At 40.9% G+C, this 13,635-nt stretch overlaps 1 protein-coding gene across 1 annotated transcript in view; it reads left to right on the forward strand.

Annotated features, from left to right (window-relative positions):
- The window catches only part of RSRC1 (arginine and serine rich coiled-coil 1), a 393,771-nt gene that overhangs the window by 222,123 nt on the left and 158,013 nt on the right, over positions 1 to 13,635 (forward strand). Inside the window, exon 6 of the mRNA XM_003416130.4 lies at positions 8,610 to 8,661. Coding sequence (XP_003416178.2) covers positions 8,610 to 8,661 — 52 coding nt within the window. The remainder of the gene's footprint in view (positions 1 to 8,609; positions 8,662 to 13,635) is intronic.

A 13,635-nucleotide genomic window follows, 5' to 3' on the forward strand; every position in this document is an offset into this window, starting at 1 on the left:
GCGCGCGCGCTCTAGGTGAAAGTGTTCAGTGAATCCATTTCCCGTTCAGTGGTTTATACACAAATTCTCCCGTGACATTGGTTGCAGTCCCCGCGGCGTGTCAGCACTCTCCCGTTTACCACCCTGGGTTCCCCGTTTCCACTCGTCCGGTTTTCCTGCCCCTTCCTGCCTGCCCATCTTTGCTTTTGGGCAGATGCTGCCCTCTTGGTCTCATATGGATGATTGTTCTAAGGAACACTTTCCTCATGGGTGTTACTGCTTATTTTATAGGCCCGTCTGTTGTTTGGCCGAGAGGCGATCTCCAGGAATGGCTTCAGTTTAAAGTTAGAAGGATGCTTAAGGGCCATAGTCTCGGGGGTTCCTCCATTCTCTCTCAGACCAGTAAGTCTGGTCTTTTTTATGAATTTGAATTTTGTTCTACATTTTTTTCTCACTCTAACCGGGACCTTCAGTTGTGATCCCGATGAGAGCAGTCGGTAGTAGTAGCGAGGCACCATCTTCTTCTTCTGGTCTCAGGCTAGAGGAGGCCGTAGTCCCTGTGGTCCATTAATCCTTTGGACTAATTGTTACCTTGAGTCTTTAGTTTTCTTCACTTCGCTTTTCTCTGGACAGTAAGAGACCAACAGTTGTATCTTAGATGGCCGCTCATGAGCTTTTAAGACCCCAGACACTACTTGCCAAAGTAGGGTGTAAAACATTATCTTTGGGAACTGTGTTATGCCAGTTGACCTGAATGTTCCCCAAGACTATGGTCCTTACCCTTCAAGCCCAGTAATAACTCAGCCCCTTGAGGTCTTTGGCTGTGTCTAGAATGTTTCCATGACCGTGGCACCGTGTGCTCTATTGTATGTGTGAATATACGTGTAGCACATACAATATGTGTATAGAAATACCCACAGCCAAGCCTGTATGTGCCCTCTCACATACAGTGAGAGTGGTTAAGCATTTGGCTGCTGACCAAAAGGTCAGCAGTTGGAACCCAGCAGCCTCTAGTTGGAAACCCTAGGGGGCATTTGTACTCTGTCCTGTAGGGTGGCTATGAGTCGAAATCAACTCGATGGCTATGGATCTGGTTTTGTTTTTTTTTTATATACTTATATATTCACTTAGAAATTATTGTTTGTTATTACTGTTGTAGGACTGTGTGTGATATAGTATTTACCACATTGCTGTTTATTTCTGAGTACCTCTCAGGGCCTTCCCTTGCCTGCTGTGTGACTTACTCTATATTGAGGACGGCCTTTCCCTTCACCAAAGTTAACACAGGTCTACTCTCTAGTTAGTGATTTTCCCTCCATCACCCTCCCACCCCTGGTAACCATCAAAAATGTTTTTTTCTGTGTGTAAACCTTTTCTTGACTATTTTTAATAGTGATCTCATGCAGTATGCCCTTTTTTTGATTGACTTAAATTTCACTCAGCGTGTCTTCCAGATTCGTCCATGTCGTCAGTTGTTTTATGGATTCATCATTATTGTTATTGTTGTGTGTATGTACCACAGCTTGTTTACCCTCTCGTCTGTTGATGGGCACTGAGGTGGTTTCCATCTTTTTGTAGATAACACTGCACTGAACACGGGGTGCTTGTTCGTAACTGCTGGATCGTATGGTATCTCTCTTTCCAGCTTTCTAAGAAAGCACCGTACTGTTTTCCATAGTGGTTGTACCATTTTACATTCCCACCAGCAGTGTATGAGAGTTCCAGTCTCCCTACAACCTTGCCAGCATTTGTTTTCTTTTTTTTTTTAACGAGTGCAGTTATTGCTGAGTGAAGGTTTATTCTTGTAAATCAGCATACATGCTTTCATTTTAGAAAAAATTTAGGAATTTTAATAATTATTTATTTTTCTTTTTAAAATATAAACACAGCTATATTATTGAATCTAATTTTACTTAACCTCAGTGCCCTGTCTAGAGATATTAGTAAAAATAACTTGCTTTGCCTGGAAGTGTTTTAAGATATCTGAGAGGCTTAACAACTGATGTGTATAAAAACCCATAATTTTCCCTTTCTGTAGATAATCTCTTCGTTCAGCTGTCCAAAAAACACGGCCTAAATTTCCAGCACGAGAATGTTAAGTAAACATTTCTAATGGCATAATTTTGTAACCATTAGAAATAAATGATGGTTTAGTTTGTTGTTTTTTCCATTTCCCATTTGCTGCATAGGTCTAACCTTGCGTTAAAATAGCCGAACCTCTTCCCTTGTTTCCCCGCCTGCCTGGGCTTCTCAGAGAGGACAGAATTTCTGCTTCATCGGCTTCACTTTCATAGCTTCCTTCTTTCTAAATCTTAGCCTTTCTTTCAAGTTCCATTAAAAAGTGGTTTAAGTATCGAGACTCCAAAAATGGGCTAGAAAATGAAGGAAAAAGGCACTCTTTAAAAAAATAGAGAAATAGTCTGCAGCGTTGTCACGGAGATTTTGAGTACCTGAGAGTCATGAGTCTGCCCATACTGTGTTCAGCCAACCAGGCGGAGGTAGAGAAAGGTGGTAGAAGGTTATGTGTGAGTGAAAGCTGCTCCCTGAAAAACCAGTCGCCTTGGAGTCGCTTCTGACTCATGGCGACCCCGTGTGCTGTGGACTGAACTGTGTCCCACAAAAATGTGTGTCAGCTGGCCTAGGCCGTGATTCCCATTTTGTCATCTGATGTGATTTTCCTGTGTGTTGTAAATCCTGCCTCTATGATGTAATGAGGCAGGATTAGAGATAGTTATGTTAATGAGGCAGGATTCAATCTATAAGTTTAGGTTTTCTTGATCTCTGCTGAGATGTAAAAGGAGAGGCCAGCAGAGAGTTAGGGACCTCCTACCACCAAGAAAGCAGAACCAGGAGTAGGGCTTGACCTTTGGACCCAGGGTCCCTGTGCTGAGAAGCTCCTAGACCGGGGAAGACTGACGACAAGGACCTTCCGCCAGAGCCTACAGAGAGAAAGCCTTCCCCTGGGGCTGGCACCCTGAACTCGGACTCCTAGCCTCTTAAACTGCGAGAGAATAAGTTTCCGTTTGTGTGGTAGTTCTGTTATAGCAGCACTGGATGATTAAGATACCGTGTGTGTCAGAGTAAAAATGCACTCCGTAGAGTTTTCAATGTCAGATTTTTTGGAAGTAGATTACCACGACTTCCTCCCAAGTTGCCGTTGTGTGAACTCGAACCTCCAGGCTTTTGGTTAGTGGCTGAGTGCGTTAGCTGTTTGCACCATCAAGGGCTCCTGAGTGCAGGCAGAGGGCGGAAACTTGGGACATGGTTGTGACACAGTGAAGGGCAGTGTATTGCTGGAACATTGGGTATGGTGAGAGAAGTAGTGGAAAAATGAGGACAGAAAAATAAGCTGAGGATGTTATTGATGGCATTAAAAATTAAAATGGTGAGTTTATGTTTAACCCTGGAAGCAGTGGAGAGTCACTGAGGTATTTCTCATTAGAAGCTTGCTTTGTGAAGGTAACTTCGGCGGCTGTGTAATGAAAAGGAGAGGATGAATGAAGCTGTTAGACTACAGCTAGCGTGGTCTCTATCAGGGTCACCTTTCCCTGTGAAGGGCCAGATAACAAGTGCTTCCAGCTTTGTGGGTGATGTGGTCTCCATCACAACTACGGTGCTACTGCAGCTACAGACAGTTTGTAAACCAATGAGGGTGGCTGCTTTACAGTGGAACTTCGTGGACACTGAGCTTTGAGTTTCGTGTAGTGTTTTTACATGTCATGAAATACAATTCTTCTTTTGATTTTTGTTTTTAAACATTTAAAAAAGCCAAAATGATTTTTAGCTCACAGGCAGTGCACAAACAGGTTGCAGGTGGGATTTGGCCCTGAGCTGTAGTCTGCTGACCCCTGTTGTAGGTGGCGGTAATGAGAACCTGACCTCTGGGGTTGGTGTAGGAGTAGAAAGACAGAGAAGAGAGACATTTTGACAGTCGCTTAAAGGACTTGGCAAATAAATGGATATTTGGGAGGGCAGGGGTGAAATAGTGATGCACACGCATTTCAGCTAAGGTGAGCAGGAGAGCTGAGAACTGCTTCTGTGGCGACAGTGAGAACGTAGTTGCTGTCAAGTTGATTCCAGCACAGGGCAACCCCATGTGTGCCAGAGTGGAACTGTGCTCCAGAGGGTTTTCAGGGGCTCATTGTTCAGAAGTAGACCACTGGGCTTCTCTTCTGAGGCACCTCTGGGTGGATTCAAACCTCTAACCTTTCTGTTACCAGGTAATAATAATAGCAATAAACAGTCTGAAACTGCTTTGTTTTTCTGTTTGGAGAAATATAAAATTTTATTTATTGGAAGTTTATTATAAAACAAATGAACAAAGGTTACATCAAATATGGCCATGGTGACGTGCCTTGCTGGTGAGTGGTGAATTATGTAACTGGTCACTGTTTGTTTTCCCTGTTCTCTAACCCGTGTGGCCTGTGAGCAGCGTCACTGAGGGTGTGATTGTATTATTGTGACTGTGGGCTCTCACACAGGCCTGCAGGGGTGCTGCAGCCTCGGGTTCCGTTCCACCTCTTTAGTTTAACTTCCTCTTTTCTAAAATACAGATAATGGTATCTTTATCTGTTTTTTTAAATAGCCCTAAAACCAAACCCACTGCCTGTTGAGTCAATTCAGACTCATAGTGACCCTATAGGACAGGATAGAACTGCCCCAAAGGGTTTCCAAGGCTGTAAATCTTTCCCGAGTCTGACTGCTCCGTCTTTCTTGCGCAGTGCAGGCTGGTGGTATTGAACTGCTAACCTTTTGATTAGCAGCCTAGTGCTTAACCACTGTGTGCCACCAGGGGCCCTGCTTTTTAAATAAACAAAATAGCATTTAAAAGTTTTTGCATGTCCCTTTAACACTTTAGATGAAATGTTTGATACAATTTTTCTTTTATTGGTCTTTATGAAAACCAACTTGGTGCTAAGTTCTAGAGGCAAGATAAATCTACTTTAGAACTACTTGTAATATCAAGGATTAGACCTTGAGCCTAAGGGATAGAATTATACTAACTGTGAAAATGAAATGTAGCTAGAAGTATGGTAATCTGTTGACCTGTGTTTATAGCAATATACGGCAGCAATGGCAACAGTGATATAGAGACCAGGAGAGAAGAAATGGAAGTGTACTTGCTCTAAGGTTTTTTATATAAGGGTACTGGAAGGATATGTGAAGTGGTATAAGGAAAATAAAAAAAATTTTTTTTAAATAGATGGTGGTAAATTAAAGATGTGTGTTATAAACTCTATAGCAAAAACTAAAATGACCCAACAAAGAGTTATAGCTAATAAATCAACAAAGAATATAAAATGAAATCATAAATTACTTGATCTGAGAGAGGCAGGAAAAGGGGACAAATAGAAAATAGCATTGTAGCAGGTTAAAGCCAGTATGTCAGTGACCACATTAAATGTAAATCCCCTTGATAGGCCCCGATTACCCTATTACAGAGTCCTGCCCAGTCACCTGGCGGGAGTTACAAGGCCACGCAGAAAGGCTAGACACAAAAGTAATTAATCCACCACACAAATATGTCTTCACAAGTGTTTTTGTCATAAACATCAGCACCAAGAATCTTAGGAATGGTAAACAGCAAGTTTTCAAGTTAGTGGTTACAAATGGGGTGAGGCAGATGCTGCTGAGGGGAATTTTGTGGGTTGAGAGTCTTTACTGTATTGTTAATATTTTACTGGATGTTGGGTACACATTTTTCTGTGTCTTAAATATTTCTTAATAGTTAAAAATATTTTCTTGTAATATGCATAAAACTCTTATTCGTGAACAATCTTAACTAATAAAGTATCTAAGATTTTCCTGTCAAAGAACACTGCCTACCAGGACACTGAAATGTGTGCTTCCCAACTCTGAGCTTGCTTAGGACCTGCTAGTCAGAACGTCATCTCCTTCTTTGTCGGTCTAGTTAGGTTACATTGTTCACAGCACCAGGTCTCACAGTAGGTCCGTGTTATACTGTTCACAGCACCAGGTCTCACAGTAGGTCCGTGTTACATTGCTCACAGCACCAGGTCTCACTGTGTGTGGTAGGTCCGTGTTACATTGCTCACAGCACCAGGTCTCACTGTGTGCGATAGGTCCATGTTACATTGTTCACAGCACCAGGTCTCACTGTGTGTGCTAGGTACGTATTACATTGTTCACAGCACCAGGTCTCACTGTGTGTGGTAGGTCCATGTTACATTGCTCACAGCACCAGGTCTCACTGTGTGTGGTAGGTATGTGTTACATTGTTCACAGCACCAGGTCTCACTGTGTGTGCTAGGTGTGTGTTACATTGCTCACAGCACCAGGTCTCACCGTGTGGAAGGTCCATGTTACATTGCTGACAGCACCAGGTCTCGCTGTGTGTGGTAGGTGTGTGTTACATTGCTCACAGCACCAGGTCTCACTGTGTGTGGTAGGTCTGTGTTACATTGTTCACAGCACCAGGTCACACTGTGTGTGGTGGGTGTGTGTTACATTGCTCACAGCACCAGGTCTCACTGTGTGTGGTAGGTCCATGTTACATTGCTCACAGCACCAGGTCTCGCTGTAATGTGGTAGGTATGTGTTACATTGTTCACAGCACCAGGTCTCACTGTGTGTGCTAGGTACATGGTACATTGTTCATAGCACCAGGCCTCACTGTGTGTGGTAGGTATATAGCAGATGGACAGTTGTCTGCCTTGGGTTAACCTGACCTGTAGAAGTACTGTATTCTGCACTTGGATTCTCATGGTGGCTTAATTCTTGTGAAAAATCACCCAGTTTTATAGTCCTGGTCTTACACTGGAAACCCTGGTGGCGTGTGGTTATGTACTAGGGCTGCTAACCAATATGTTGGCAGTTCGAATCTACCAGGCACTCCTTGGAAACTCCGCGGGGCAGTTCTACTCTGTCCTATAGGGTAGCTATGAGTCGGAATTGACCGACGGCAAATTTTTCTTTTAACGGGGGTCTTATATTTCTGCATGAGAATGATGGGTGGAAGCTGGATATCAGCTGCTTCCTTTGCCTGGGGCATGTGGTACACAGTTCTCCACACTTCCTGTGGCCCCTGGTACTGATGTCACAGTTGGTTGCCGTTTATCATAATAAGTGTTTGCATTGACTGCTTGACCCCTACAGACGTTTTAGTTTATAGCTGTTGTTAGAGATTATATTCAGTAGATATTACAGTGTTCTATTGCTGTTTTGGAAACCCTGGTGGCATAGTGGTTAAGAGCTGTGGCTGCTAACTAAAAGGTCGACAGTTCGAATCCACTAGGCGCCTGTTAGAAACCCTATGGGGCAGTTCTGCTCTGTCCTATAGGGTCACTGAGTTGAAATCAACTCAATAGCAACAAGTTTGGGTTTTTTTTTTTGTATTGATGTTTTGCTTTGATATTTTAATTTGATACATCATGTATTTTCAATACTGCATATTTTTATAAAGCCTGCTTTCATACTTTTCCCTGCAAACATATGACAGAGTTCTCTTTTTGTTAATTTCCCCTTCTCTCATGTCCAGTCGGTCCCTTCGTTTTACCAAATAAATATTTCTCAACTCTAATTCATCCCACCCACCCTCACTGCTGCCGCCCAGCTTACCCTAACTTGGCTTCTTTCATTGTCCTCTAACTGGTCTCCTTGCCTCCAGCCTCCCTCACTCCTTTCATTCAGTTCATCCAATTATTTAATTGTTTTGATTAAAGTGGTTGTTTTCAAGAGCAGCGAAATGTTCAAATAGTGAATTATCGTATATAAAATGATGGTTTTCATATATAAAATGGGCTGATTTTGTTATATCCTGATATCTTTATGAATGGATTATGAAGTAAAGTCTTAAGTATTAAACCAGTTTTTAAGAGATCTTTCATGAAAAGATCGTAACCTTGATACAATCCGTGTTATCTTTTGGATACCATCAATGCATTGTCCAAAAATCTCGAAATGAAATCACTGGTACAAAAATAGTATAGTTTCAGCATTATCACTGGTATTGGATCAGGGTTTGCTGAGGAACAATTTTAGGACACTTAGGAGGAACTGAAACCATGGGACTCACACAGTGCTTGGTCTTCACCACAAACGCTCCTTTCAAACACAGGAAAGCAAACAATATTTACGTATAGGATAAGGATTGCCTGATGTATTGGGTGTCAGGTTACTATTCAAATTCTGATAGGTCACTTGGTACCTCATATGCAAAGAAATAACACAACTTGAGGATATATGTTATTAAATCGGTGGGGTTTACCTTATTGAAAAAGAAAAAAAAAGCTTAACCAGTTGCCAGTGAGCCTATTCCAACTCATGGCAACCCGGTGTATTTCAGAGGAGAGCTGTGCTTTTCTCCCGGGCGTCTCTGGTTGGATTCAAATCTCCAGCGTTCGGTTAGTAGCTGTACCCTTAACCATTTGCTTCACCCAGGGAAAAAATAGCAGTTATTTATGTTATTGCTTACTGGTACAATGTTGGGTAGCAAACCTTTTCTACTAAAAAAAAAAAAAAAAGTGAAAGAGCTTAATTCTGGCATCATATTGATGAAAAGTGCGATTTGACTTCTGAGCTGCTGTGATGGGATTATGTGACGATATGGGTAGATATTGATATTAAGTTCTCTGAGTTTCCTGAAATGTCTTTTTTTGGTTGTTTTTTAGCCACCAGCTGAACAGGCCAAAGCCAGACTACAGCTGGTTCTTGAAGCTGCTGGTGAGTGTTGACAATTAATTTTATTAAATGAAAATACAGTGACAGTTAAATAAACCTCAAGCTGGATGGCATGCTTATAAGGGAGTCAAAGAAAAAAACTCTTATTTTCGTATATCCTCACACATTTCTGAAACCTGGATTTTATGTATGGCTCTATGTTACCTGAAATATTTATTGGTGCAGTGTAATGGTAAAAGGCCATTCTTTGCCTTTTTGCTTACACAACTGGCTTCAATTTTAAGTTTTAATTTTTATTATTATTTCATGAAAACAAAACGTCCCTGCTCTTCTTTACATGATAGACACTGGGGTAGGAAAAGATGAGTGATTTGCTTTGAATTCCCTTTTCTTGACTGCGGTTACAGCCAGTGCTGCACACACTCGATCCCTTCCTATCTGATTTCCCTCAGGTTATCCCTGCAAGCTGCTTAGTTCTGCCATATTTCAGGACAATTACTGACCATGGCCTTTCTTGCTACAGCAGACTGTTTTATTTCTCAGTGGCATAATAATGCTAAGACTTTGATTTTAGCCATCATACTCAGATTCATGTAGACATTAAATACTTTACCTTTTAAAAAATGTATAAGATCCATGTTATCTTTTCTAAGGATTGGTTTTATTCTGAATCTTAATATGCTCTTCAAAAACGTATGTAATTTATGCAAGTGAGAGGTTGCTAAGAGAAAGCTTGAGGAAGGATTAGAATAATGTCACCGAAATAATACATATTTCTTACAATTATTTGCTTTTTAAAGACCTGTAAAGAATTCATAATTTCAACTTAGTGGGAAATGAGAATTGTATCTTAATATCAGAAGTAACTTCAGACTACCAAATGATAGTAGTTGTGTTAAGAAAATACATATGTGTGTATTGATTCAGGGCTCTTTTAGACGAGCTCCTTGCACACCTACCCAGAGTATGTACAGTGTAAAAATTGAGAACACCATTATGGATGAAATACTGGCTTTGTGAGTCACTTGTAGAAATAACTTGCCATGTAAAGACAAAAATTAATAAACAAATATTTAAATTTTGACCAGGAGTCTCTACACCTCTCCACGTTGCTTTAAAAATTCCTTATATCTTATGCATTAATCTTATTTATATCTTTCATTACATAGAAAACATGATTTCTTCAAATTTTGGTTGCTCTACTGGGTTTTTTGTATTTTGACTCACAAATAAATATACTGTAGGATAAAGCTAATTAACACAGTTCTCCATCACTGACGTATTTTACATTCTTATTCAGTGGCATTTTGCTTTTTAAAAATGTTCCCAGTTTGTAATTTCAGTAGCGACAAACTGTTGCTTTAAAAGGAAATATTTGTTATCTAACCACCCAGAAAATATTTTTTCCTGTTAATGTAGTTAATAAGGAATTTTATTTCATGGTGTCATACTGTTTTCTTGGTCTTTTCGTGTGACTTTGAGGCACGTTATGAAACAGATCTGCCAGTCTGCACCTCGTGTAACTTGCCTATACTGGTCACAGCTGTCACCCCTCATTTTTTTTAATTTAACATTCTAAATTATATTAAGGATAAGGAGCTAGGTTCTGTGGATTGGAGGAGTATTTAAAATACTATGACAATTTTCAAATGAAAAATCTTATATTGACCTAGATAAGCAAGGGACAGACCTTAGCTTAGATCCAGCATGATCCATTTAACCGTCTTCTCTCTTAGTGAACATTTGTGTGTTCTCCAGCTTTTCTCTATGGTCACTAACACTATAGTGAACGTCCTCTTGAGTATTGTTTTGTCCATATTTTAGACTGTTTTTGTGGGATTGATTACTGTAGAAACGTGCTGATGAGGTTAGAGATAATATTTTAGTGGCTTTTCATGCGTTTTCCTAAATTGTTTTATAAAAGCATTGTGCCACTTTTTACTGCCACTGGTTCATTTACTGTTTTTACAGGACTTTGCTTTTTGATGCCAGTTCCATGAATATATTGTTTATAATATGACATAATATATTACACCACTTTGAAAAACTTCCAGTACTGTTTTTAATAAAAACAGTGACTTTGGCGAGGAGAGGCAGACAAATGGGTAGGGAAGGAGCACACTGGTAAAAGCAGAACTTATTGTGAAGGTTCTAGTTTTACATTCTGGTGATGAATTAAAAGTGTTCGTTGTATTATTAAAAATAAGCAAATGAAATAAAGGGAGAGAAGATAAGAAGAGCTTGATTGCTAGTCTGATAAGGCTCGAAGTTAGAGTCTAGTCTAGTCCTAAGGCTAAGGGCAGCTTGATGGGAATGTCTGACAGGGTCTTGTCCTAAGGGTGAGGGGTAGCTTGAAAGGAAGGCCTGGCAGTTAGGGTCTAGTCTAGTCCTCAGGGTGAGGGGTAAGTTGATGACAAGGCCTGGCAGTTAGGGTCACTTCTAGTCCTCAGGGTGAGGGGTAAGTTGACGAGAAGGCCTGGCAGTTAGGGTCTAGTCTAGTCCTCAGGGTGAGGGGTAAGTTGATGGCAGGCCTGGCAGCACCCATTCTCCCACATCAGAGCTGACTTGCATCCCCAGGGAAAGCACCCTCAACTTTGGAACTTTAAAAACGGGTCAGGAAAGACTTCAGGCTTATGCTGGACTTTCAGAGCAGTGTTTATTTCAGCCTCGCAGTTCGCAGAACCTGGTTGATGTTGTGTTGTTCTTTCTGGGTGCTGTCAGATAGGCTCTGACTCATAGTGACCCTGTGTGACAAAGCAGAACTGTCCCGTGGGGTTTCCTTGGCTGTAGTCTTTACAGAAGTGTAACTTCAGTTCTTTCTCCCCCGGAGCTGCTGGGTGAGTTTGAACTGCAAACCTTTTGGTTAGCAGCCGAGTGCTTAATGGTTGTGCCACCAGGCTCCTTAACTGACAGATTGGGGTCATATATAGAAATTTAGTCCTTTGCTGTAGCTGTGAGTCCCGGAAAAAAGTTTTATAAATAACTATTACATTGTCATTTATTATATTAAAACTTCATTATATTAGTGAACTTTAATAATGTTTTTGGATGAGAATTAAAATACATGTAGAACATTTAGCAATGATTACTAGTGGTTTGTTTTTAAAAGGTGTGTATGTACGTGAAATAATATTAAGCACAGTATAACTGTAGGACGTCATGCTTATTGTATCAGACATGAATTTGAAGTCAGAGATTCAATTGCATTCATTATGATTGTATTTTCTTTGCAGTAAATTGTTTACATTTTTGTACTTTGCTATTTCAAGTCTTCAGATTCAGATAGAATCTTTTTTTGTGTATTCATTGCTACTTTACAATTGCAATTGAATTCCATGTCTTTTGTTTAACTTTTAATTCAAAGGCGATACGAAGTTAGGATTATATCGAAGGTTTTTTTTTTTTTAATTGCCATAGAACATGGAACGTTGCAAAATTGTATAAACACATGAGAACTGAATCTTCAAGATGTAGTCTCAGCTAATGATTTATCCTGTGATTTTGAGAAAAAATTCAATTAAAAACCCTTTTGCCATGATTTCTTTTTTATTTTTGGTACTTAAACCACTGTCTTGGTTGTCTAGGTTCAAAACCTTGAAATGTTTGTCTTTGGCTCCTTTATAGTCATTCGCTCACGTAGGCTAAATGATTCTTATTTTGAAATATTTCTTACGTTTATTCCTTTCTTGCCTCCCCCGCTGCCATCCCCTTAGTCTAGACACCAAACGTTATTGCAGTACCTGTTGAAGTCCCCTGTTCCAGTTGTGTCACATACCCAGAGAGAGGGCCATGGGTGGTGGAAGGTTCTGAGCCTGCTTCCACCACTTACTAGTTCTGTGACCTTGAGCACCTTGATGTTCATCACTTAGCCAGAACAGTTGTTTCTCTATCAGTCATGGCACATGTGTGTATTTTCCAGTCCTCTGCCGCTCCTTACTGCCTTCATGCTCCACGTCACACCTCTAAGTTACCTGTTTGAAAGGATTTCGGTTTGGGGACTTCTGCATACCATAACGTCCTGATCTATAAGTGGGGAGGATAATAGCTGCCTCGTAGGGTTATCTTGAGGGCAAATATCATAGCACATGAAAGGCCTAGCCTAGAGCCTGGCCGATGGTAGCTACCAGTTTTTTTCCACATGCTTCTTTTGACACTACTGTTAGATGATTCAAAGAGCCCTGGTGGCACAACAGTTAAGCACTCATCTGCTAACTGGAAGGTCAGCGGTTCGAACCTACCCAGCAGCTCCTGTGAAGACCTAGCAGTCTGCTCCCGTAAAGATTATAGCCTAGAAAACCCTATGGGGCAGTTCTACTCTGTCTTATGGTGTTGCTGTGAGTTGAAAACAGACCGCACAGCACTTAGCAATAAGCTGGGTGACTCTAAGCCATCATTTGGTCACTCTGCCCCCTTGCTCAGAATTAATCGGTAGCTCCCAGTTGCTTACAGCATCAGTTTTACACACCTGTGCTTAAGGTCCAAAGTCTGTGCAGTGTAGCCACAGACTTCTAACTTTTTCTCCTAGGCCCCTCATTGTACTCCTTTTCATTGTTCTTTGAGTTCCCATCATCTTCTCTACCTGGGAGTCTTTGCTCTTGTTTTTTTCTCTTCTAGCAATGTCTTCCTCCTTCTTCTTCCGCTCTATAAACACTAAATCCTGTGTCATGTCGAATTCCCACTGACTTCCCTGGCATTGCAGCACACAGCCTTTCCCTCCTTCTTTGGATTCTTTTAGTCCTGGTCTGTGCACACCATTTGTGCTGATACTGACTCATCCACTGCTGATGTTAACATTTTATTGTTTACTGAGTGTTAGATGTGTCTTCCTAATGAAAGAATATGCTTCTGAAGGGCAGGAGACATACCTAAAATTTCTGCATCTTTCCCAGCAGTTTTAATGACACCTGTAGTGGTACCTGTGGGGCAGTTCTACTCTGTCCTGTAGGGTCACTATGAGTCGCACTCAGCTCGACGACAAGGGGTTTTTTTTTTTTGTTTTTTTTTTTTTCTGGTAGT

The sequence above is a fragment of the Loxodonta africana genome, chromosome 23, assembly GCF_030014295.1.
Source record: "Loxodonta africana isolate mLoxAfr1 chromosome 23, mLoxAfr1.hap2, whole genome shotgun sequence".
NCBI lineage: Eukaryota > Metazoa > Chordata > Mammalia > Proboscidea > Elephantidae > Loxodonta > Loxodonta africana.